The 24579-nt window shown below is 51.0% G+C and overlaps 2 protein-coding genes across 8 annotated transcripts in view; one reads left to right on the forward strand and one right to left on the reverse strand.

Moving 5' to 3' along the window:
- Positions 1–14337, reverse strand: part of MFHAS1 (multifunctional ROCO family signaling regulator 1) — a 33229-nt gene extending 18892 nt beyond the window's left edge. For all 6 annotated transcript variants that reach the window (XM_072863363.1, XM_072863367.1, XM_072863365.1 and 3 more), the window contains exon 1: positions 10988–14337. In XM_072863363.1, coding sequence (XP_072719464.1) covers positions 10988–14180 — 3193 coding nt within the window. In that variant the 5' untranslated portion in view covers positions 14181–14337. The remainder of the gene's footprint in view (positions 1–10987) is intronic.
- A 6699-nt stretch (positions 14338–21036) lies between these two features.
- The window catches only part of TNKS (tankyrase), a 145102-nt gene continuing 141559 nt past the window's right edge, over positions 21037–24579 (forward strand). For both annotated transcript variants that reach the window (XM_072861357.1, XM_072861358.1), the window contains exon 1: positions 21037–21546. In XM_072861357.1, the coding sequence (XP_072717458.1) occupies positions 21060–21546 (487 nt within the window). In that variant the 5' untranslated portion in view covers positions 21037–21059. The remainder of the gene's footprint in view (positions 21547–24579) is intronic.

The following is a 24579-nucleotide window of genomic DNA, read 5'->3' on the forward strand; positions in this document are numbered from 1 at the left end:
GATGCAGCACTGGCACAAGCTCAGCACGAGCAGACTGCCATCAGAACCCTGAAGCTGCAGCACAGCCGCCTTACTTCACAGAAACAAATTTCTTCTTTTGCACTGTAGCCATCACTTAGTGCCCAACCAAAATAGATTTAAGCTGTTCCACAGTAAAAATAACAGCAACCAAGAAATGTTATGTCAGATCACAGGAAGGGGAAGCTCTTTTTTTTTTGATAGATTTCCTAAATTTAGCTGCTTTGATTTATCAGAGTCATTTGGACATGAGAATTTTCCATATCTGGTGCACGCATCATTATCTGAAATAAGAGCATCAAAATCTCTCTCAAAGAAAGAGCCTGTTCAAAAGGAAGATTTAGAGAAACGCACAGGGAGCTGAAAACTCATCTGGTTACGCAACGCATGTAAGTAGGCCTGGCGCTGGATGCCGACTCCCTGGTTTGGAAACCTGCCACCATGCACATTTGACCCCATCCAGCAGTTCTGCCTGTAAAATACAGCCGCACACAGCAAGGGGGTAAGAAGCACCATGCAGACCAGGAGAGGAAGCATACACAGAACCCTCCGTCTCTTCCTCTCCTTGCAGCAGCACAGACTTATCAACAGGATAAGTCTGTGCCTCTCTCCCCGCCTGGGATGCCCCGGCAGCATGGAGAGAGGTCTGCCTGCTTGCTCCTCTCTGGACACAGCATGCTGGCTTCCTGAAGATACAGCCCAGATGAGGCTTCCCCAGGAAAGCCAACCCATCCAAAGGACTACTTTGGGACTACTTTAAGCCAGCATTGATCATCCCAGCTCTCACTGCTTGCTCCTGGTCGGGCTGCCCAGCAATGAGGTGGTGCAAGACGGAGTCTCTCAAAAGGGGTAACGGTGGGATGGAGGCTGCCTGGCTCAGAGCCCACATTAAGGCAGAGGAGGCCAAGCCAGCAGCTGTACCCTCAACCTACAGTGCTCTTTAAAACCAGTTTGGGCCCAGGAAGAGCTCCCCATCATTGAGTGAAAGTTTGGCATCACACAGCTGTTGCTCACTCTGACACCAGTTTGTCTGGATTTGCAATTCCCCATGCCCTTGGGCGACTCCTGGGCAAGTCTGCAATTTGCAAGACAACTTCCACGCTACAGATCTCTCAACTGTGCTGAGCAGCTCAGCTGCCTCCTTACCATCTCTTCTGCTCCAGCTCCTGTGGGTCCCATCATGACTAAATCGCCCTGCTAAGGAAGGTCATTGCTCCTGTGAGCCATTCACCGCTTCACAGATAGAGAAGAGGATGAGGAATTAAAAAAGGAAGGGGACACCTAATTGATGTAGCTGCCCCACATCCCCTTTGCCCCCATATAGAAAAGGCCCCAGCTTCTGAGCCCTTTTTGAGGAAAAAACAAATGAATTGGACATAAATACCTTGAAACATTCCCTATCACACACTGCAACAAATACAGCTGCATCTCACTATCTGTTGAGGATGCAATCCTGATGTTGAGGATGTAATCCTGAAAAGTGCAATGGTTAGCGATTTGAAGACAATTATGGTATTTTTCCCCATAATGTAGTAGAGGAGAACGTGTGTACAGATTGGTGAGTTACACACAGTATAAATACAGAGGGAAGGTGGAAAGATACAAAAGCAAGTATCAGGATGGTCAATACGAGATGACTGCTTTTCAGAATGGATCACTATCCCAGCCATTACCCCATTTTTGGGTCCTTCATTCTTGACCGACCTCGATTTATCTGAGAATTTTAATGACAGTGATGAAAATGCAACTGTTCAGACACAGGCAATGGGAATACTTACAATAAAAGACTGATGTCAGGCAGCCAGTCTCAGACAGAGGTCTCTACCTCTCCATCCTCCATACTGTACATCCTGTGCCTGTGCATTTCAGCTCTGCACATTGCTAAGTCCTTGCTTTCTAACATTATCTGTTCAGAGAAAAATTGCTTGCCATCCACACCCAACTGCTGCATGTAAGAAAGAGGCCACAATGAGCGGACAATGGTATTAAGTGGTCAGGAACAGAGCTCCACAACAACAGCTACAGATGCAGCAGGGTGCTGCTGCACCATGCAGCACTCATGGTCTGTGCTGCAGGTCAGTTTTGCAGTTCTGCTGTGTCCACCATAGTGTTTCGGAGGCCACGCGACAGAGATGCATGTTACTTCTGCTGCAGGAAGCTCACCCTCCATTTGTTGACCATGTAGCAAGGGGCCTTACTAGATCCAAGGACACTTGTTTTGGGGTAGGTTTGGGACTACTCTGCCTCTCTAGCAGTCCTCTGCTGCCAGCCTTGCATCGACACAAAGGCACCAAATACGTTGCACATGTCTCTCAAAGTCAAGAAAGCCCCAATCACTGTGTTCACCTTCAGTATTTTTCCACTGTGTGGTTTCATGCAGCAGAAACAGCAGCTAGATACATGGGAAGCAAATTAGGTCAAGCATCTCTGTCTCAAGCCAAACCCTGCAGATTTTGGTGTTAGGGAAACCATGGCCAATTTTTTTTTTTTTTTTTTTTTTTTTTTTTTTTTTTAGGAAGCTCATCAACAACCCTACCCTGGTACGGGGCAGGATCTGTCCCTTATCACAGGCCACTGCTCACTCGGTATTGCTGGAGAGAAAAACACCTGCTAAAAATGCAAAGAACATGCTCCAAGAGGAATTCAACACACAGAAACTGGAGAGTTACTACATACAGATCATTCAAGAGACAAGTCTTGAGCAAAGTGTGCCATGATCTTGCATTGTTAGGACAAAAACCTACAATATTAATTTTATCATCAGTCGCAGCATGAGGCCCACGAATCCCTGTCCTACCATTGTTGTACCTTTGTTTGCTTCCTTCCTGTTGTGCTGTAACAGGGAGAGCCTCAGAACTCTACAGAAAGTGATGGGTACCAGGCGAAGGAGGAGGAACCTCTCCCAGAATGGTCTTGGAGGTCCAAGGTCCCTCTCATGTAACACAAATAAAAATGCTTACCTAAACTGGACGCTTGGCAAGCATCACCCTAAAACTGGGTCATGGGAAAGATATCCTGGTATCGCTTTCATAAAGGGCCTTACAGAGATGCACTTAGCCAAGCTTGTGAAACCCCATTAACAAAAGCCCAGCAGAAGTCTCCCGTGATCTCATCAGCACAATTCAATGTAAGCTAGATCAACAACAATACAGCTCCTTCCTGGAGTATTCAAGCATCACCTCTGAATCAGCATGTGGCAAAACAGGGCAGGTCCGAACAGGATTTGAGATGCAGCTTTGTTTTGCTCTGAAGGTTACTTGCCTCCACAGTTCAGTTTAGTCCAATCCTCACAAAGCACTAAGTCTCATGGACTTCCCCGCAGAAGTGCCTACCTCACCTCAAAGCTGTCATCTGGTTCATGCAGAGCTTGCCATGCTGAACTGTCAATTCAAAATTAATGTTACCTTGTAAAGTCTGCAGATCCTAGGCCAGTCTCGCACCTGTCCCCAGGAGTCCAACCTAGCCACAGCTAAAACTAGTAACTAAGTGTACTCAGTATACCTTTGGGAGAAACGCAGAGCTCTTGAAAATGACCACTGGGGGGAAAAAAAAAAAAAAAATCTGAATTTAAGGTTTCGCTTTAAACCACAACCAACTCACGCACACAAGCACTCCAGCAGTCACAGCTCAGACCAATCACTGCCTCCATCCTCTGGCCACAGGCAAGTCATCCCTAACCACAGAGTCTACGAGCATGCATCAGTCCTAAGCCACGCTGCCACTGACCATGTTGGCAACCCGATCAGCGCATTCAGGACCAAGCTTTAGCCAGGAAAATACCACAAGTACAATATGATTTCAGCCTCCAACAGCCTGCTGGGGCAGAACCATGAGCCCTCAAAGACAGTCCAGCTGAACATGCCAAATGAAATTTCTCCCAAAGCCAACCAGCCAGTTGTTTCACAGGTCTTGAACCCTCCAACCCCAGTTCTTACATCTGGTTTCCAACAAAGAAAACACTAGAGGACAAATCTCTCCCAGCTGCTCAGCTGGAACAAAGGCCACATCCACACAGGTGATCTTCCCATTCCAGGCTGTAAACTGCATCCACTCAGCAGCTTCCGAAAATGCCAAGGCCTCCTCACCATGTATGAGACACAGCTCCTTCACACTGTGCTCACCAAAATCAGCTCTCCTGCTGTAGGCAAGGAGCTCACCGTATAGTAGACCAAGGAGGCAGGCTGAGACTCCTACAACCCAGCTGCATTGCTTTCTCAGATCCAGATATGTTATTAGCTAGCCAAAAGCACCAACATATTTTGTTTGCAGCAACAGGAGTTTGATTGTTATAATTGACATAGTACTTTATGGACTCCCTCCCCACTCCTCATCCCTACAAGGTGCTCCCTTAAATAGCACATCCTTAAACTGGTATCCCACAAGCTCACCTGAGAAGAGGTGACCTTATTTGGCACCAGCCAGCCTGCTTACTCTCACAATTGCCCACATCTGTATGGCAAGCACAAGTACCACAAGCAAGGAGAGGGAGATAAAAGGAAGTAACTGATCATCTTGTATTCAACCCCCAGACCACAGTTTTCTTTACTCATCTGCAGAGGTTATTCTTCCTCTACTTGGGGGGGGGGCGGATTGTACTCTGATGACTTCCAAGAATTCAAACCCAACACACAACTTTTCATTAAATACATTTTCTCCCTTCTCCCCTGGAAACATACTTTCAAGAGCCAAACAACTAGCCTGCACTGTTATTAGCAAATCACTAATTGGAGAACATGCTAGGCTACAAGTGTTGCATTTGCAGCATTAAGCAGGTAACAAGATGCCACAGCATACAAGAGAATTACCTACCAGATGCACTCATGTTTTGCTTTTAAACTGATACTTATTTTTTCAGAACTCTATCCCAATGTCAAGTAACATGTTCATAACATCACCAAAAGGGCACAGAGATTCAGCAGTCTTGGTGATTTCCCACCTTCCTCTCCTGAGACGCAAAAGGATTAGGACCTTGCAATGTATCTGCATGTGGATCATGCACATGATACACCTCAGCTGAACATACATGGGAAACCTTTTCACACTTAAGTGTTTTTAGGGAGAGGCACCACACCACCAGAAGTGCGTGCACACAGCAGGAAGAAAAGCACGTTTCATGACATCTGTGTCCAGAGCGTGCTGAAGCAGAGCACAAATCCGTCCTCATGTAATCAACTGACTCTGAGAGGGGAAAACCTGCATCAACATTTTCTCACCCCCCCAGTCAGTAGCTTTTAGATAGTTCTCATGCAATGAAACAAAGAATCATTTGGTACTGAGCATGTCTTTTATAGGTCATGTCCTGCAAAGACAAAATTTCAGCTACTGTAAAAATAAAAAACACTAACCAAAAAAAAGTAATGCACTAAAGGCCAAGAACTCTGCTTTGCTTCACTAACCAAACCAAAAAGATCCACTCAACCAAATCTAGTGTTTCTCTGGTTCAGTGCTGGCAGCTAGGAGTCCAGAGGCCCAAAGCCCAGAGATGACTCCCATGGGCAATGGGGCAGGGCAAGACAAGCTGTCAAGGAACAAACCAGAAGAGTTTTCTTGTACCAGAGCTGACATACCAGGAACCCTTTCCTTTAGCAGAAATGCTTAGAAACTTTTTGCAAAGGAAGAGGATTCCTTCAAACAGTGTTAAATATGCAAGTTGCCATCCTAATTTCAAGTAATTTTAGCAAGTTCCATATTAGGAGCCTTAAAAAAAGCCCCCAAACACAAAGCAATGCACACAATACTAGGTAACCAGACATTGCAGGCAGCAGGACAGCTTTAAGAAGGCAATTCAAAGCCTCAGCCTCTCTTCTATCATCCACAGCTGAGTTTGTTCCTCCCGCTCCCAAGCCAGATCATCAGGCATGAGCCCAGCTCAGCGCTGGCTACTCTAGTTCTCCCAAGGACTGGTCCCCACACCTACACCCCACCAGGCACGGCCCCATGGCAGCCATCCATGCTGCACTCCACACTTCCTCTGGCAATTTCTCTGTCTCCTCCAAGATCACAAAACGTTGGTTGTCTCTTTCCTGAATGTGTTGTTTAAATTAGAGGATGCCCTACCACAGCTACCAAGCAAGAGGACCTCAAATGCTCACCATGCAACACACAGCTTAACATGAAGGAAAACCCTAAAAATCCCTGGTGGTATATAGTCAGTGTTTCTACACCATTACATACAGCAAGTCACACCACTGAAGGTTGTCACTTCAGCAGCACAGAAATCAGCTCTTGTTGGTAAGCTAAATAATCAGCGCTAGAGCTACAGAACCACACTAGCTTCCCCAGGTTCAACAACTGATCTATTCTCTTCTCCTCCTGAATCACAGGGCCTCATTCAGCTTTCTCCTGCCACCCAGATCATCTGTGTCCAGTGCTCACGCTGTGCTGAAGCCTTGCCCCACTGCGTCTGATTACGCCACAGTACTCTGCTGAAGCCACAACCTTCAGGAGAGCGTGACAACAGCCCCAAAACTGCAGCATCTACTTTGAAAGTTAGGCAAAAAAAGACTCCACCCTCAAATGAGGAAAATAAAAGGCTGCCAAATGCTAGCATCAGGCTCTATAACAAGCAGGTGCTGCTCTACTGCAACTGTCTGTGCAAAAAACCCCAGTCACTTACAATTTAATTACAAAGAACAATTAGATACCTGACAATTAGATGCCTTGCACTGAAAGGCAGCTCAGATTTTGGAGCAACTTCTGAGCCCTTCTGACAAAACCAGTCCCACCTGCTCCCTCCTCACCTTGCACAGGCTTGACAGCGTGACACATCATGGGATCTTCCACCCCTCCATCTCCTGACTCCATCCCAGCCGCCAAGGGAGTTCATGCTTGCTTTTGACTCCAACGCAGGGATAGTGAGCATGGTCACTTCAAATCACATGAATAAGGTGGCCTAGAATTAGCCCTGCTCTGGCCATGACAGAGTCTCACAGGGGAACTACGCTACAATACCTCCATCTGTACCCCTGAAGGTGACCGGCATATAATCCCTGCTCCTGCTCACTTTGGATGCGGGAGACAGGCAGAGTAGAGGCTTGTGATCTCCTCCCTGTTCTGATACCTTACGAAGGGGGCAGCGAGGCAGGCGGGAGATGCACACTTCCTCTCCACAGGAGACCTCTTGCCAGTCCTCCAGCATCTCTCAAGGGACCCCAATAGCTTTGCAGCATACTTTCGGAGAGGGGCTGCTAGGCTCACGCACAGTATCTTTGCCCATGGCTTTCTGTCTGTTGTCACATTTTTAATCTGTGAAAACCCAGATCATCTTGTCTTGCTTGTGACAGCATTTTGCCTGTTCTCTGCAATGGATGCAGCCCCTGGCTTTCTTATGTCTGCGTTCATACAGGCAACTTCACAGGCAGGAACAAAGGTCAAACACAATCTCCCCCACCCCAAACACCAAAAGGATCACGCATCGGACATCAGGACACCTTGTGCAGACCACAGCCTGGAAGACCCTGGGATGGCCCAGACCCAGCAGAGCAAGAGGAGACAGGAGCAGAGCAGTTAGCAGGTGCACACGAAGACAAGTTTGGAAGATCCAGTCACGTTTGTCCAAAGCACAGGTGTCTACTATCAGACAGATGGCAAACGAGCCCCACTCCCCCAGTCCCAAGTCACTTAATAGCTTATGGGACATGAACCACCTAAAAGCCCTTCACTCCAGAGGCTAAAAGAGCATCGCATACAAAAATCACAGCATTTCACAATGCCTGTGACAACCCAACTGAGGTCTCATCGTCTTGGAGTGGTGAACCATTCTTGTTGGTCACTCCAAGCAGGGGTATGCCTTTCTTAGCCTGGCAGGGATACTTTTATTTATATATAGTGCAAATGTAAAAGAAAAAAAAAAAGAATTCAACACTCCATTTATCAGCTGACTGGATGACTGCAGCCTAAAAGCACACAGATTCCAGCTCAGATGCCAATTCAGTTACTATTTCACCCAGCTACAAAACTGTTTCAAACACAAAAACTTCCTTAAAAGGACCCTATCAAGGCATTTTTATATCACTTTTATTCACTGTTTGTTTGCAATAAACCCTCAGAAGACTGAATCCAGAATCTCAATTCTTATTAACCATTTCTATGCATACTAGCTTGTTCTTAGAGAATTTCTGTGTGTATTATCCATGGAAGTTATAGAGTGTATGCGCCCAGGACTGAGAGGGAAGGGAAGGAGAGGAAAATCAAGGATTAATCCTCAACTCATGAACAACCAAGTCCCCTCTTTGAAGGGGATTCCAATGAAAATTTTGGATGACCAAAGAATGCACCATCCGTTTCATGAATGACGACACAGATTGCGCAACCAGACACACAGCCAGACCACACTTCCATTTTTGAGCACAAATTTGGCAGTATCTCCACAGAAATATTTCCCTTATTAAGGTCAACAGGCTGCAAAACATTTCTTCAGTGCAGTCCTAAAAAGACCACAGCCCTATTTAAGAATTAGCAGTGTTGTAATTGCCAGGGATTTCCGTTGGAAGAGTTTGGAAAGAAACAGACATCTCCCTTGCTACACATTTTCGTAACATTAGACCCATCTCTTTTCTACACCCTGTTAAAAATGACGCCAACCACGATTCACTTGCACGAGAACAAGCTTGGCAGCATGACTTTAAACACGCATACCTCCTCATCAACAAAATCAGAAGAAAAAAAAGTCTTCAGCTTCACAATTGCTATTTAGAGGCTCCTAAACAGTTTTTTATTCATAGAGCAGATACACAGCAAAGAATATTTTAGATTAAATGCAGAGATTGGCCTCCCCAAGCCAAATGATGGTTCACATTTTTCATACAATCCAGGTCTTAGCTGGGCTAGATTTAAGCATCATCCAAGAACACAAGCAGGTTTCTTGATTACTGGCAGCCTTTAATCACTCTTGAGCACTTCCACAGATCATCCCTGCCTTTGAAATACATCTGTCTTCTCAACATGTTCTTCCCTCAGCTAGACTCGCATAGTATTCATGTTAAGACAGTCACCCCCTGCTCCAAGGCAGGGCAACTTGGGATGCTAAGCCCTGTCCCCCCCGGCAGCAAGGCCTGGCTTCTCCCCTGGAGAGCTTCAGAAACCCTGCAACCCCCTTTCCACAGGCAGCATCACCCAGGTGGCATTCAGAGGCCTGGCACAAGAGCCCCTGCTCCTTCCATGCCCAACGATGCACTGCTTACCTGCCTCTCACCTTCCCAGCACACCCGGCTCCCAGGTGAGAGCAAGGAAAAGGCCCTTCGATTTCAGTGCCTCCCTTATGCTTCTGGACCTGCTCTGACTGTCACCGGTCAGCAAAGATGCCAATCATCTACAGACAGTCTGGCTCCTCTTCACATTTCACTTTTAAAGCATCTTCTACTCACCAGGGGAAAAAGAAGGATCAGCCACAAAACATTCACCAAAAAAAAAAGAGATACCTGACTGCAGACCTGAATTATTCACAAGCTAAACCTTCAATAGTCACCCATCACACGTGCACATACAGTTTGCTGTCTTGGCTAATTTTTGGTTTTTTTTGTTTTGGGGTTTTTTTTAGGGGTTCTGTATATTTTTTAGTTTTCAGGGGTTTTTTTGGAAAGCAGATCACATTGCCCTAAGCACCACGTCAGCAGCAAGACTCAGCAACTCACACAGCATGAGTTCACCCCCCCAGTTCAATGGCTCTTACATAAGCTAGCACAGTTAGAGGGAAGAGATACAATCAACGCAGCCAGGACTCCGGCTGAGGAACAAAGAGCATCTCCTTGTTTTCAAGGTCCAGAGATAAAAAAAGAAAAGGAAAAAACCCCTCCAAACCCTCAAAACACACCTTATTATTCACATTTGCCTACGAACCAATTCAGCATGACTGCTTGCTTCAACTCAAATCATACTCCAGTTCCCTCACCATTTCAGGCTACCTGTAAATAAAGAATGCTCCAACATACTTCCAACATGGGTGTATGTGTGTGTGTAGAAAATAAACATTTCTAGGGTGCTGCTTCAGGGTGTGTTTTGATTTCATGCAGATTTACACACCAAAGCACCTTTCCCGTGGCCCCCCCAAGCCCCAGAGCAAACCCAGCAGAGGAGGAAGGACACAGGTTAGGAGGCAGCACCTGCACACATACAAAGTAAAACAGATGCTGCTGGAAAACACCACTGATGAAATCCCGACTTTAGAGGTGACAGCTTTAAAAAGCACCACGACTAGTCACATTCCTGAGGAGAGAGATTATGCTTTTTTCGTTGGATGAAGGGGGAGAGAGGAAGGAAAATAATTGCTCTCGAGAATAGCTCCAACAGGCACAGTCTGGGAATCACTTCTAGGTGAGACACTTAAACAAAGAAGATGGAGTATCCCTCTCTCTTCAGGGAGGAATGCTTCCTGCTAGAGACAGGGCTCCCATACGAGAAAGCGCTTTTTATGCAGGGCTATGAAGACCAACACACCCATTGTCTTCCAGCAGGAGCTTTCCTGCATTCAGAGAGGCTGCAGCACAGGCCAGGTTTTGGGGGTAGAAGGCGGGGGACAGGACACCTGCGGTTTTTCAGGCTCTCTATCCCTGTTTACAAACAGCCCCAAGAAAGGGGGAGCTGCAGGATAAAGGGAATTAGGAAAAAAACGCAGTGCCATTCAAAGGAACCAAAACAAGGAGAAGGACAGGTCAGGGCCTTTTCAACAATGGCACTGCCAATGCTCAGGGCCAAAACCTAAAAAGCAGAGAGAAAAGGCATGGACAAAGAGGGATATAACACCCCCCCTCAGAACCATCTCAGAATACAGTTATTTTAAGCCTGTCTCCTTGGAGCTACCCTAATATTTTCTCTCATGACTCAAGTCACCAGGGAAAGGAGTTAGAGCGGGTGGGGGGGGGGGAGAATAAAAAAGAAAAAAGAGACAGAGCTAAGGCTAACACCATAAAACTCCCTTCTAGAAGGGGCAAAGCCCCAGAAGAGATGAGAGGCAAGCTGGGCTGTGCCTTACCTGGAAAAGTGTGTGGGTTGGGTGACCCTCTTTTAAGGCACTTTGAACAGAGGACATGCACAGTGTAGTACAGGCCCGGCCATTCCTGGAGCAGGACATTCAGTTCTTCCACTAAAGGGGTAATAGCTTGCCAAGCTGTCCAGATATTTGGTAGGGACGCATGACTAGCGATAGATAGAGTATCTGGCTGCAGAGCTCCCCTGGCAGGCCGGTAACTCACCACCACGGGCACCTTTCCCCGGTAGGCATAGATCTGGTATTTGCCATCTGACCGCTGAACCACGTGGCTGTTAATCTGGACACTGTAGCGTGCAAACAAGCCGGGTGGGAAAATGAATGGAAAGCTATATTCAATCTGCAGCTGCTCGACCACGAAGGACTGTCCGCTCAGATTGGCGCCGTTGATCCACGCCTCCGCATGGGGCACCTCATTTTTCACGTAGCAGGGAAACTTGTACCAAGCGGCCGCCCCATTTAGGGGCTTGCATTTGGGTTTGTTGACACAGTAACAGAGCCCCATCTTCTCCAGCAGCTCCAGGATGAGCTGCAGATCTTCCCGGCTCTGGATGTGGGGCTTAAGAAGGAGACGGATAACATGGGCAGGGAGGAGGCCATGCAGCAAGAAGCCCTCCACATAATGATGGAGCTGAGTGGCCCTCAGTTCATCGACGTGGGTGTCGCTGAGCAGTTTCTGGAGCAGCACGGTGGCATCCCGCTGGCAGAAGACGTTGAGGATGTCAATGAGCCGCGGCAGGTTGTGGAACACATACTCCCGCAAGGTGAGGTGCTCCTCGAAGTAGAGCAGCTTCCCACTCTCATGCAGGTAGGACAGGGCGCTCTGGAGCCGATCCTCCGTCAGGCCCGCCTGTAAGCCCAACCGGGCAGAGTCCCACCAGCTAAGCCACAGCTGCTGAGCTTGTGGTTGGAAGTGCAGCTCCTCCAGCACTTGCCAGGATTTGGGCAACACCCGGTGCAGGTTCGGGAAGATATCCCGGTGCTCGGCCACCGAGAGGAGCTTGTCCCGCAGGCGACGCACCTGGCAACGGTCCCAGCAGCTGAAAGGCAGCACTGGAGAGAGGATCTGTGGGCGGTGGTTGAGAAGGTACTGAAACTGGGCTTTCTTTCGCCGCAGGTTCTTGTCCGAGACCCCATAAAAGGCAGCGTGCGGGCTGGAGCAGCGCAGGTCAAAGTCCTGTCCCAGAGCCTCATCCACCTGCTGGACCAAGTTCTGGAGTCCCTCAGCATCCCTCTTCTCCTGCTGAGCGATCTGGTGATGGATGTCCAGGCACTTCTCTTCCAACTCCCGCTCCGCACAGAGGTCAGCATGTGTTCCCACCATGCACACCACAGCATGGGGCACCTTGGAACCAAGCCAGTGCAAGAAATAGCCCACAGAGGGGTAGAAGTGCTGAGGGACATAGGCACTCAAATTCACCACCAGCACGTACAGGGCTCCGGGAGAGAGAAAGAAAGACTGGATCACATCATAGCTTGGGTCCCCCGCCAGCTCGTACACAATGAACGTCAGGCCTCTCTCTGCATCCGCTGTCCAGTCCATCACCTCAATGCCCTTGCTGCCTCCTGACAGTCCCAGTCCTGATGGTACTTGGGAGGCATCCAGTGGCAGTGACGGTGCAGGGCACGGTGTTTCCCCTTTCACTCGGTGAGGGGGCACGTGAGAAGGAACGTCCTGCTGCTCAACAGGGAGATGTTCCAGCTGCTGCATGGCAGGTACCCGTGGTAAGGAAGCATCCTGAGGCTCTGGGAAGGGTGAACACCCAACTGGCACTCTCCCAATGTCCTGCTGCTTCCCAGGGCACCCTCTGGGCTGGGTGCTCACTGCCTCCAGGCTTCCCACGTCCTCCCTCTGCCCATCCTCCTCCATGAGGCATCGTCTCAGCAGGGTCTTTCCCGCATCCTTTAGGCCCATGAGGACCAGCTTGAGGCGGGGTTTGAGGGCAGGCTGGGAGTGGGCCAGCTCCTGCTGGTAGGCTGCGATGTAGGGGATGCCTTTCATGCACACCTCGTAGGGGGGCTGGATGAGGGGGTTGTCTTTGATCTTCCACAGGGTGATGCGGGAGAGCTGCCCGAAGCCCTCGGGCAGGATGGCGATCTGGTTGCCTTGCAGGACCAGCTCCTCCAGGCTGTGGAGGAGCACAATGGAGTCAGGCAGGTAGCGGATGCGGTTGTTGTCCAGCCAGAGGGTGCGGAGCTGGCGGAGCTGACAGAGGTGAGGGGGCAGCAGTGTGAGCTGGTTGCGGCTCAGGTAGAGCTCCTCCAGACTGGGCAGCGCCAAGATGGCAGCGGGGAACTCCCCCAGCAGATTAGAGGAGAGGTTCAGCATCTTGAGCCGCTGCAGGCTGCCGAAGCCAGCGGGAAGGGCCCGCAGCCGGTTGCCGTCCAGCATGAGGCTCTCGAGGGCGCTCAGCTGGCAGAGGCCCTCGGGCAGGGCCGCCAGCCCGGTGCCGCTCAGCCAGAGGATCTTGAGGCGGCGGAGGGCGGCGATGCCCTCAGGCAGGGCCCCGAGGTGGCGGTTGCCGGAGCAGTCGAGCTCCTCCAGGGCGGCCAGCTCCAGCAGCGGGGCAGGAAAGGAGGGCAGCAGGTTGTGGTCGACGTCGAGGGCGCGGAGGTGCCGCAGGTGGCCCAGGCCCTCGGGCAGGCGGCGCAGGCGGTTGAAGCTGAGGTCGAGCTCCTCGAGGCGGCCCAGCTCGGCGAGGCGGGGGGGCAGGCCCGGGCCCTCGGCGCCCAGCTCGTTGTGGCTGAGGCTGAGCTTGCGCAGGCCCCGCAGCCCGGCCAGCGCCCCGCCGTCCCCCAGGCCCCGCAGCCGGTTGTGGCTGAGGTCGAGCTCGGCCAGGCGGCCCAGGTGGCGCAGGGCGGCGGCGGGCAGGCGGCCCAGCCGGTTGCGCCGCAGGCTGAGCACCCGCAGCCCGCTCAGGGCGGCGCCCACCTCCTCGGGCAGCTCCTCCAGCCCCCGCCCGCTCAGGTTCAGCGCCTCCAGCTCCCCCAGGGCCGCCGCCGGGGGCGGGCGGCGAGGCGCGGCGGCGGCGGGGGGCGGCGGCGGCGGCCCCCCCGGCGGCCCCGCGTCCGGCTCCGGCTCGGGCTCGGGCTCGCCGGGGCCGCCCCGCAGCTTCCGCGCGCGCAGGGCGGCGTCGCGCCACAGCCGCACCGCCTTCGGGGGCTCCGTCTGCGCCATGGCCGGGGGAGCGGGCCCCCCTCCCCGCCCTACCTGCCGCCGCCGCTGCTGCTCGCCATGGGCGCGGCCGCGCTGCGCGTCGCCGCCGCCGCCACCGCTGCCGCGGCGGGCTCGGGGCTCCCCGCGGAGCCGCGCCGGCACTGCCAGCCGCGCCGCGCCGCCCCGCGCACGTAGCCGCCGCCGCCGCCACCGCCCCGCCGGGGGCGGGACGCGGGCACGGCCCGCCCCGCGCCGCGCCGCCCGCGGGGGCAGCCGGCCCCGCCAGCGCCGCACCGCCCCCGCGCCGGGGAGAGCCGGCCCCTGCTGCGGGGACAGCCGGCGCCCGGACACCCCGCCCCGGCCTGCCCGGAAACCGGCCGCCCGCCGGGCACCGGCTGCTCCTGCCGGGGAGGAAGGGTCCCTGCCTCCGGCCTGAGCCTCCCAGCCTGCGGCTCCTGCCCCCTCCACCGTCTGGCAGTGCCCGAGAGACCGGCCCCGCCGCCTCCCTACGGCCCCTCGGGTGCCCCCGTGGGGCGAGCCCACCTGGCGCCGGGAGGCGGTGGTGCGGGCAGCGGTAGCGGTGCCGGCGCATCCCCGGGACCCCGGCGTGGGACAGCAGCCGCCGCCCCGGGGTCTCACCCTGCCCCTGGGCTTGCTGCGAGGTTGGTGAGCGCTCGGCTGACAGAGCACCATGGAGTAACAGCAAAAGCTGTTGTCTCGCTGGTCGCCGCGTCCTTTCTGCCCCAGGCAAAGGCTGGTTTTTCATCCAGCCCTGCAAGAAACCGAGATGGACCTTCCTTCCCGCTAAATAAGTGTGTTTCCGTGTTGGAGGGTGCGAAAGCCTGTGACCCTCTGGTTAGTCAGAGCAACTCTGCCACCTTCCTGCCGCGCTTTGTCTCCTCTGCTGCATACATGTGGCCAGATCCTAAACACTGCCTTCTTCAGGCATCAAGAGGCCAGATCCTAAACACTGCCGAGCTTTGCTCCTGGGGCTCAGGGAAATGTGCCTGGAAATTTCCACCGCTGCTACAGGGGGGAAACAGAGCTGGTGTATGGCGGGGCCACGAGGCAGACCGACGGAGGCTGTGGACGCTCAGGTCTCCTGAGTTGCGTGACCTTACCCTCACAAATGCCAGCGATGCACTGTGGCCAAAGGTTCAGAGCTTTAAAAATGTACAGCACTGAATACTCCAGCGTGCTTTGGGGGCCTGAGAACAGTCACTTCCTCCCACCTTCCCGTGTTGTGACAGCTACCATGCTATCACCTATTGCTGTAAGCATGCTGTAAGCTATCACTTCAGAGCCACGAAGAGAAAGAAAAGCATTTGAAATGAAAAGCGGGCCATGGGGCAACCAGTTTCACAGCTTTTATTCTCCTCTTTATTGTGGAGAGCCCTCACACGAATGACTCCTTCTCTTTTGGATGGCCCTGCACATCTAACCACGTTCCCACTTGGACAGAACTGACCCGGTGCAGAGCTATAGTCACTGCACTAAATTACCAAATTTGCCAATTACTAAAACTACAGATTGCCAAGGCCCAGGTTCAGTTCCCATCTTTCCCATCAGTAACAGACAAGCAGGGGCAAAATCATCTTTTCAGGCCCTGTGAGACCTAACAAACCTTCATCAGCTTTCTGCTGAATGCCTTTCTGAGCGTGAGGTCACCCCCAGGTAGGGAAAAAATTGCAGTGTTGGCTGGTGAAGCCAAACAAAGCATGCAAAGGACAGGGAGGAAAGCCCACAGGCCTGGGAGAAAGCATGGCTGTGTGAAGGTAAGACCCAGCTCCAAGCAGGGTTCAGGACTGTGCTGGTTTTGGCTGGGATAGAGTTAATTTTCTTAAAATTAGAGTTAATTTCTTTGCTGCCCAAAGCCAGCAGAGGCAGTCCTGGGGTCTGGGCCCATGGTTTGGCTCCAGGGCCACCACTTGGGCTCAGGGGGAACAGGTATGCAGGGGTACTCGTGATGCGGGAGGCTCTGCTGAGAGGGACTAAACTTGGGGATAAAGCTCTTCCCATTCTTCCTGCTTGGCTGGTGTCAGATCCTGAGCCTGGGAAACAGAGATACTCATGGCCTCTTGCTAAATTGTGCCTATCTAGAGCTAGTTTCCAGGCTTGCCCTCATTTACTTTCAGAGCATCCCTGCATTGGGTCAGTCCATCTTTTATTTGGGCTAACCCAGTTTTTGTGTCTTTGCTTTTCCTGAAGATCACTGGGGAAGTAGCCCTTCTCTGCATGCAGAAAGGAGCACTTTCCTTCCCCACTTCAAAAGTAGCACATTCAATTCCTCCTGGGGAAAGAGTAATGCTCTTCTCCCACCCTCTTGCCCAATTGCTTGTGATACCAGGTCAATGGTTTCATTTCCAACTCTCTACATGCAAAGCCACTCAGCCTGTCGCTATCAAAATCACGTTTTTAAAGCAAGATGATGTTTCTAGAAAGAAAAGATCTCTGCAGGGAAAATTGACTCTGGCATCAAATTTGCAGCTAATTTTCTTCCTCCCTGTGCCTTGTGCAGGTAAAGACAGAGAAAGCAGCATCGTTACTGGGGGCTACCCACCGCATGATGCCCTCGGGCACTGCAGATCCTCTCTGAAGCCAGGGCAGGCTCCCAGTTGCTCAAGCAGGCTCCCAGATGATCTGCAGCAAGTGTAACCCAAAAGGCTGCCACTCTGCACTATCCTCTTGCTTCCCACGGGAAAACTGGACAAACCCCTCCACCTGGAATGCTTCAAGCAGCTGCTTGACTCAGCCAGCTGAAAAATACCAGCGAGAGAAGCGCTTATCTCTGTTTGCCTGCTACTGGAGGTCATGGCCTGTATTAAACACATCTTTCTGGCAGCATGCAAAGACAGCCAGGAAGGAGCTGGCCTAAGCAGGGAAAGTTTTGACTGTCAAAACCCCTATCACAAAATATGCAAAGCAGCAGGAGCTGAATGCCTCCCCAAGGTAATGAAGAGGGGGAGAAAAGTCATGCATCCCTAGCCAAATTTTGATGAGCTCCTGTATGTGGTCAATGAAGCTAAGCCAGAAAAAACATGATGAGCAGCATGCTGGCACAAAGACGTCCCCAGTGCTGCTCGGATGTTGTCCAAGGAGGAAAGCTCTGGTGCTTTCCCATGAACCTTACTTTTTATCCTACTACACCTGCATGGCTGTGCAAATCTGTGAGTAACTTCAAACAGCCAGGGATGGTGTGTCTTGGCTTCTTCAACACATTTACCACGGTTAAAGCTGCCAGTTGTGAGTTCGATACTTTCTGGGGAAAGGGAAGGTTTTGTTTCTCAGAAAACGTAGCTTTTGCTACAGATCTAGATGATCCCTTGTCTTCCCATCTGCTTCAGCAGAGGAGACGCGTTTCTCCAGACAGGACTTCCTCACTTCCTCTTGATTTACTTGTTGGCATACTACAAGTCCATTAAACATGAGCACTAGCACACTGGATGCTGGTTTTGGAGCCATTTCCTATTTGTCGGAGCTTAAAAATATTCAGAAACCACCCCAAGCCCCTCTCCTAGCTGCCATCAGCTGGGGCTGAGAGGCAGGTGGCTGTAAAATTGCCAGCAATGCTATAAAGCATTTTGTTTAAAAAAAAATGAAAAATAAATGAATCCCATTTCAGTGGATTCCATTATATACCAGAATTGCATTTGGAGTTATTAAATAGTGGCCCTGGAAAGTCCTATTGATGGGATTTAATTATTCAGCTGAAGTCTGTGGTGCCTCCACTTTACTGAGCCCTGCAGCTGCATCATTAATAAGATTTCTATCTAAAGCACCTCCCTCCTGGCTCAGGTAAAAGACACTGAGTTATCAAGAGTATTTTAGAGCCTGACTCTGGGCTTTGCTAGACAAGAGGTGCAAATGTAATCAGCCACTTGTGACAGGACGTGAACCTAAATCAGCTCAACAGAAGCATCGAGCCGCTGTGGCAAGTGGATGCTGGGAGCACTGTGGGCCACTGCAAAGCGCATGGGCTCTTGCACCAGCACTGAGTGAGGCTGGCATCTCCTCGGGAGAGTGTTTGCCTTCCACACCACCAGACACACAGCCCAGATGGTAAAAATCCCAGGTTCCTGCTTCGGGTGGACAGCACTGCTGCTTGCCTCATCTCTCTGGAGGGGAGTAGCGCTGCTGTACATGTGGGGCAGGAAGGTGAAGGCTTAGGGAAACTGAGGGCTGCAATGTTATAGGGACCCCCACCCAAAGGTGGGGGTCTGAAGAGGAGGTGCATCCCCAGAACCACTTGGCATCACATTCTGTGAAACCCAGGGCCAGGCCCCACTTCCCCATGCTGTCGCAAAAGAGTGGAATGCACCTCACTCAAAAGAGAGAAGCAGCAATATGTTTTATTGAGGTAGCATAATAATGTGACAGGATTCAATACATTCGATGGAATTTAACAAAGTTTAGCAGTGGTTTACCAAGGTTCAAGAAGTTTGATGGCAAGGTTCACTTTCCTAATTACTGCATGGAACATACAAAGGAAAATTGAGTTAGAATCAAGTTAGAATGATTCACACAGAGACCGGAGATGAAAAGGGTAAGGAAGACCCTCCCATTGAGTCACAAGGTTCAGAGTGGACCCCCTTGCTTTCTAAACTCCTGATGGAGCTTAGGTACAGCTAGGTCCAATCTTAGTCTCAGACTTGGACAATGGTTTATGTCTAATGGAATAATCTATACAAAGTTTATAGTAATTAATATTTAATAGCTACATGGATTAGTAATATTTCATTAGTATTAATTCAGCATGCTATCAGTCACTTACCAAAGATCTGCCATTGGTAAAAGGTCTCTCTGCCTCGAGGAGCAACCTTGAGAGATGTCCCAGCTCAAGGAGAGATCACCACCACGCAGCCACGCTGCCTAGCAGGGAGAGCTCAAAGAAGGCTCCCTTAGGCTGTCATATTAATGGAATAAAGTGGTTGGCTTGTAGTGAAATTACGTGCGATGGGAAAGGTATGCATGAGACTCCTTGTACCCACAACTTACTTTGTTCCTTGATAAATGAGTCTTGGAAAAGCCACCTGCTATTTGTGTGTTAATCGCATGATAAGTGTTCCAAGCTCATATGCATCGATGCTCACTGTGTCACTCTACTCCTTTGTGGGTTTTTAGAGAACAGACTGAAACTAGAGGAGATCTTGGCCCAGCTACGGCTCAGGCCTTTACCTCCTTTGAGCCTGTACCAAACTACTGCCAGTTTGGTTAAGGGGTCGAGTGCATCTGTCACACGCAGGCAGGTCTCGTACTGTGAATCCTAACCGCTTTCCTTGTTCCTTCCCAGGCACAGCTTTCATAGAATCACAGAATGGTTTGGGTTGGAAGGGACCTTTAAAGGTCATCTAGCCCAACCCTCCTGCAATGAGCAGGGACATCTTCAATTCGATCAGGTTGCTCAGAGCCCCGTCCAACCTGACCTTGAATGTTTCCAGAGATGGGGCATCCACAACTTCTCTGGGCAACCTGTTCCAGTGTCCCACCACCCTCATTGTAAAAAAATTCTTCCTTATGGCCAATCTAAACCTACCCTCTTTCAGTTTAAAACCGTTGTCCCTTGTCCTGTCACTACAGACCCTGGTGAAAAGTCTCTCCATCTTTCTTATAAGAACGTTAAATGCCTTGCAAAGCTTGGGCCTGCCAAAGGGGATGTTGTAATTAGCTTGCAAAGTCCTTTTGGGAGTTTTGGCTTGAAAGAAGGCTGCGAAGCAGCAGCTCTCTAGATTCAGGTGTCAGGGAAGTCTTGCCGAGCTCTCTCAGTGCCTGGTCGAGGCCCATGGCTTCAAAGTCATGGCACAAACAAGGACTGAGCTGGGCACATTTAAGTGGGTTTTCATTTACTGCTGCACCAGTCATGGGGACTGATTTCATGCCTACCTCCTCATCACTGGCAGAAAGGTACTTAGTAGCACTAGACCAGATCCTAATTTCTTCTGAATTCCTGTTTGCTGGTTTTCTGTGCCCCCAGCATCAGACCTGGTCAGCGCCTCTTCAGCACATCACACAGTGCTACGCCAGCACTTCCCAAAGCCCTCTCCCTGCCAAACATCTAAAGCAGATCTGTTTGCCAGGACAAGGCTGGCTGGCGTTAGCCATATTCCCTCCCTCTACCGGGAATTCCTCGTCGCTCTCCCCATTCTCTGACCTGCGGCTGCTGCTCCACCAGTGCTGAGAGCCTCAGTACCTGGTGTACTGGGAATTCTCCAGGAATTGTTGCTGTTGGGATTTTTTCCCGTCAATGGAATCTCCCTTGTGCTCAGATTAAAGATGAGGTAAGTGAACTGGAGGTCTCTTGGTGACAGTTACTGGGGCTTTCTGACGTAAACCGTTTATCCGTAACTGGTGTTTATATCCCCCCTAGATACCAGCAAGCCAGGAGCACTTTGGTCTCACCTTCCCGCTGCTTTCCAGATCCAATCCAAAACCCCTACGGGAACGCTTCTGCCTGCTCCCGTGCGGCTCGGACCCCTCACTGCACAGAGAGCCTTACGGGGCTGCTTCGGCCCCGGCACCCTTCCACTCCTCCCTCTTACCCTCAGCACCGGCAGCCGCCGCCCGCCTTGCCGCCCTCAGCGTCCCGCTCCACCCCTCCGCGCCGGGCTGGGCTCCGCCCGCCCCGCCCCGCCCCGGGCTCCGCCCGCCCCCGCCCCGCGCTGGTGGGGGCCGCACGCGGCGGCCGCCAGGGGGCAGGCGCGAGCCGCTGCCCCGCCGCGGGGCGGGTCGCTGTGAGGCCGCGCCCCCGCTCGCCCCGCCCCGCCCCGCCCCGCCGCCACAGCGCGGGCGTCACGTCCGGGCGCCGCGCATTGGGATTGGCCGGGTGCGGGCGGAAGTGTGGGCGGGGGTTGCCGCCGTTGCCGCAGTGACGGGGGCCGGGGGGGAGGGCGGAGGAGGGCGAAGATGGCGGCGCCGCCGCGTCGCTCCCAGCACCACCACCACCATCACCCACCGCCGCCGCCCGGGCCGGCCTCGCCGCCGGCCGCCGCCTCGCCGCCGCGCAGCCCCAGCCTGGCACCGGCCGACCTCGCCCCCGCCGCGCAGCGCCACAGCCTGGCCGGCCCCGAAGGCGAGGCTCCCCCCGACGCGGAGCGGCCTCCGGCCCCGGAGTGCTCGGAGGGTGCGGGCGCCGCCGCCCCGGGCCCGCCGCCGGCCTCGGGCAGCAGCTCCAGCAGTTCCTCCTCGTCTGCATCGTCGTCGGTCGCGTCGAGCCCGGCAGCGGAGAGTCCCGAGGCGGCGGGCCCGGGCGCGGCGAGCGGGGCCTTCCGCGAGCTGCTGGAGGCCTGCCGCAATGGGGACGTGACGCGCGTGAAGCGCCTGGTGGACACGGGCAACGTGAACGCCAAGGACATGGCGGGCCGCAAGTCCACGCCGCTCCACTTCGCCGCTGGTGGGTACCGGGGCCGGGGAGGGGCCGGGGCCGGTCCGGCCTCCCGTTCCCGGCGAGGGCACTGACAGCGAGCGCGTCGGGACGGGGAGGGTACAGCTCCCGACCTGACTTCCCAGGAGTAGCTTCCCTGGCTTCGGGGAGTGGACCTCCAGCATCTCGGTGGGTCGGGACACCTCAAGCGTAAGCTGAGAGGAGGAGTGTGAGCAGACTTCCCCGGTAGTGTTTCGCTGCAGATTGTGGGGAGACGGCTCTTAAATCTCCTTTTTTCTTTTTCCTCATAAAGTGGAAGAAGATCCTTTGGGTGAAACGAGTGGGAGAGGAGATCCTGGAGGCGTAAGGGGGGCTCTGTGATCTAAAAGTACAGACGTTTTTCTCTGTATTTGACACACAGGCTGCAAACTTGTGCATGTGTGCTTAGGAAGTGAGAAACTGGAATTCAGGACAGAATTGGTGTGAAGTTAAGGGTTTCACAAGTATAGTAGTAGCTCTTGAAAGTCAGGGACCCCTGTGATGCATGTGGACTTGACAGGAATCAAAGTCGGTGCCTTGCACTTTGTAACTTTTTTTCTTTTATTTTGGCATAGCTGCTAATTGATCTCAGCATCTCTCGTGGTCTGAGGGGGCAGGGGAAAGAGGTGAAGTGGAACAACTGAACTTGATAGAAGTTACACGTGTGTTCAGGAGAGAATATGCCTCTTAGTGCAGAGAAGAGAAGTCACTGTAATCAGAAATAACGTCATAAAACCAGTTAACAGTGAGGTCCAACAGTTGACATTATCTGGAAGTAAACATTACCTTCTAGGAAGTATAGCTATTATCGGTTAGCGTAGTCCGTAAAGAAAACAATTTGTGCAGGGCATGGTCTTCACTGGGGGCACAGGGCACGTGAAGTCATGATAAAAGTAAAATTAGGAAGATGTTTTAAATCATCAGCCGTAACTCAGGATTTGCACAATTCCTAGGTCTGTGGTCAGGCTGAGGGCTTTCTGACACGTGCCACAGTGTTATGGGACTGGACCTTATGTAATAAGGGGCATAGATGTTGCTTGAGCTTTAAGTGGTGCGCTAGTACACATAAATTAAGATAATTAACAAGACTGCATTGAGTGGTTGATATTTAAATGCTGGCATGTGGCTCTGAAGCACTGTGTTGGAATTGGTAATAAAAATGAACATTTTATGGCACAGTGTTGCCTGGAACTCTGAATAGTGGTGTTCAATTTATCTGTCAGATTGTGAAATTACAATCTCCTCTGAGATTGTGTGGGTTTGTTTTCATTTTCAAAATACAGGTGGCATTTCACGATGCCCCTACGGGAACTTTTGGCCGTTTCCTTTGCATTATTCTCTGATCCCTGAGCTCTACCAGTAAAGCACGACCTTATGCAAGTGGAGTTTATAAAACAGTGAATTTCTGGAGTACAGAGATGGACTTAATTTTAGTGAACCCTGGAACATAATGCTACTACAACTATATGTGTGCATGAAGTTCTTGTTTTGGAAGGCTCATCTTGAGTTTTCTCTGCTTGTTTTGGATTCAGACTTAAAATTAGACCTTGCTGCTTCCCCTTAAACTATGAGATCTCACGTTGTAACTTCAGTGCTAGTACAAACTTCAGTGCTGAAGCTGCAGTGGTAACTTCTGCTTTGATTAGAGAAGAAATGGACAAAACTTACTTAAGGAGATAAGACTTTGAAAGTTGATAGTGTCAATAAGATGTTACTTGCTTCCTTGTAGCATGAGGAAAACAGCGAGTGAAGTTCTCATACCTAACAAATTTCTGTATCTATTTTCCTAGATTTAAAGACTTTCCTTAGCTACTATACATAGTTTATCTCAAACCACTGCAGTATGTCTGGTCCAAATGGATTTGACATGTAATAGTATTAGGCAGATTTCTTATTACAGAGATCTTGGGGTCCTGTATTTTGGAAAGGCCTCTAAGCACATAGTTTGAATGCAACTGATCTTAGGCAGTATATATCTGTTGGTGATGCAATGTGTTGATTTGATCTCCTCCTTTGTGGGCTAAAGGAGAAATAAAACTTGTTTGCTTATGAGCATAGGAGTCTGCTGTGTATATGAAGCTGTGTTACGGATAATAGCTCATGTTTTATGAGCCATACCTAAGTGTGAGTTGTATGGCCTTTACTAGGGGAACGGGAGTTGGAGAGTGCAATAGGCAATGTTTTGAACTGCTTGTTTCAAACCTCTTGAAACTAAACTCTTGAATGACAAGAGAGTGAGTTCCACTTCTGATCTTGTGGTTTGTGATAGAGGAATTCTTCTAATTTTTTCTTCATTTCCCAGTTTTGGGGGTAGCTGGATTCTTCCCCCCACCACTGTACTTGACTTCTCCCTAGCTCAGTCTGGTTTTCTCAGATGTCCTTTTTGGCAATAATGCCAGGCAGTGAAATTACTTTTACTGTAATAGAGAAGGACAACTTCCCTAGTTCTAGTTTCTTGTAAAAAGCACTAAGTTCAGGTTCCGTTAAGCTTTGTGAAGTTTCTAGTTTCAAAATCACCTTTATCTCCTTCCTTATGGCAGAAGAAAGATAAAGGGGTGACTTCTGAGAGCATTCAGCATCCTTAGCACATACGTAAGCTGGGGATAAGGTGAGAACTGAAATCTCTGTAATCAATTATTAAAAAACTGGGGATAGATCTAAATCTGTTTCTAGAAGTTGGAGTCATCTTGTCTATTATCCACTTCCAGATAAAATGTGCATGGCCACATCATGTTGAAGCAACAGTGTTATCCAGGTTTTCTTTGTCTGCAATATCTGAATTGTAAATTGATCTGAATGAAGGGGAATTGTTTCTTCAACTCTGTGTTGAAATGTCAGCTAGTGTGCTGCATAAATCTGACCTGCTTTGGTTAGCTATTAATAAGGCGGAAATTAATACTGAGGCCATATCAGGGTGATAGAGACCTCTCTTGTCAAGCAGGAAGAGGTTGAACAGAGGATCATTTTCCTTTCATCCTCCAACTGGACTGTTATTCTAGCAGAGTCTCTCTTGAAATTCTAAGC

Source organism: Ciconia boyciana, chromosome 5, assembly GCF_034638445.1.
Source record: "Ciconia boyciana chromosome 5, ASM3463844v1, whole genome shotgun sequence".
NCBI lineage: Eukaryota > Metazoa > Chordata > Aves > Ciconiiformes > Ciconiidae > Ciconia > Ciconia boyciana.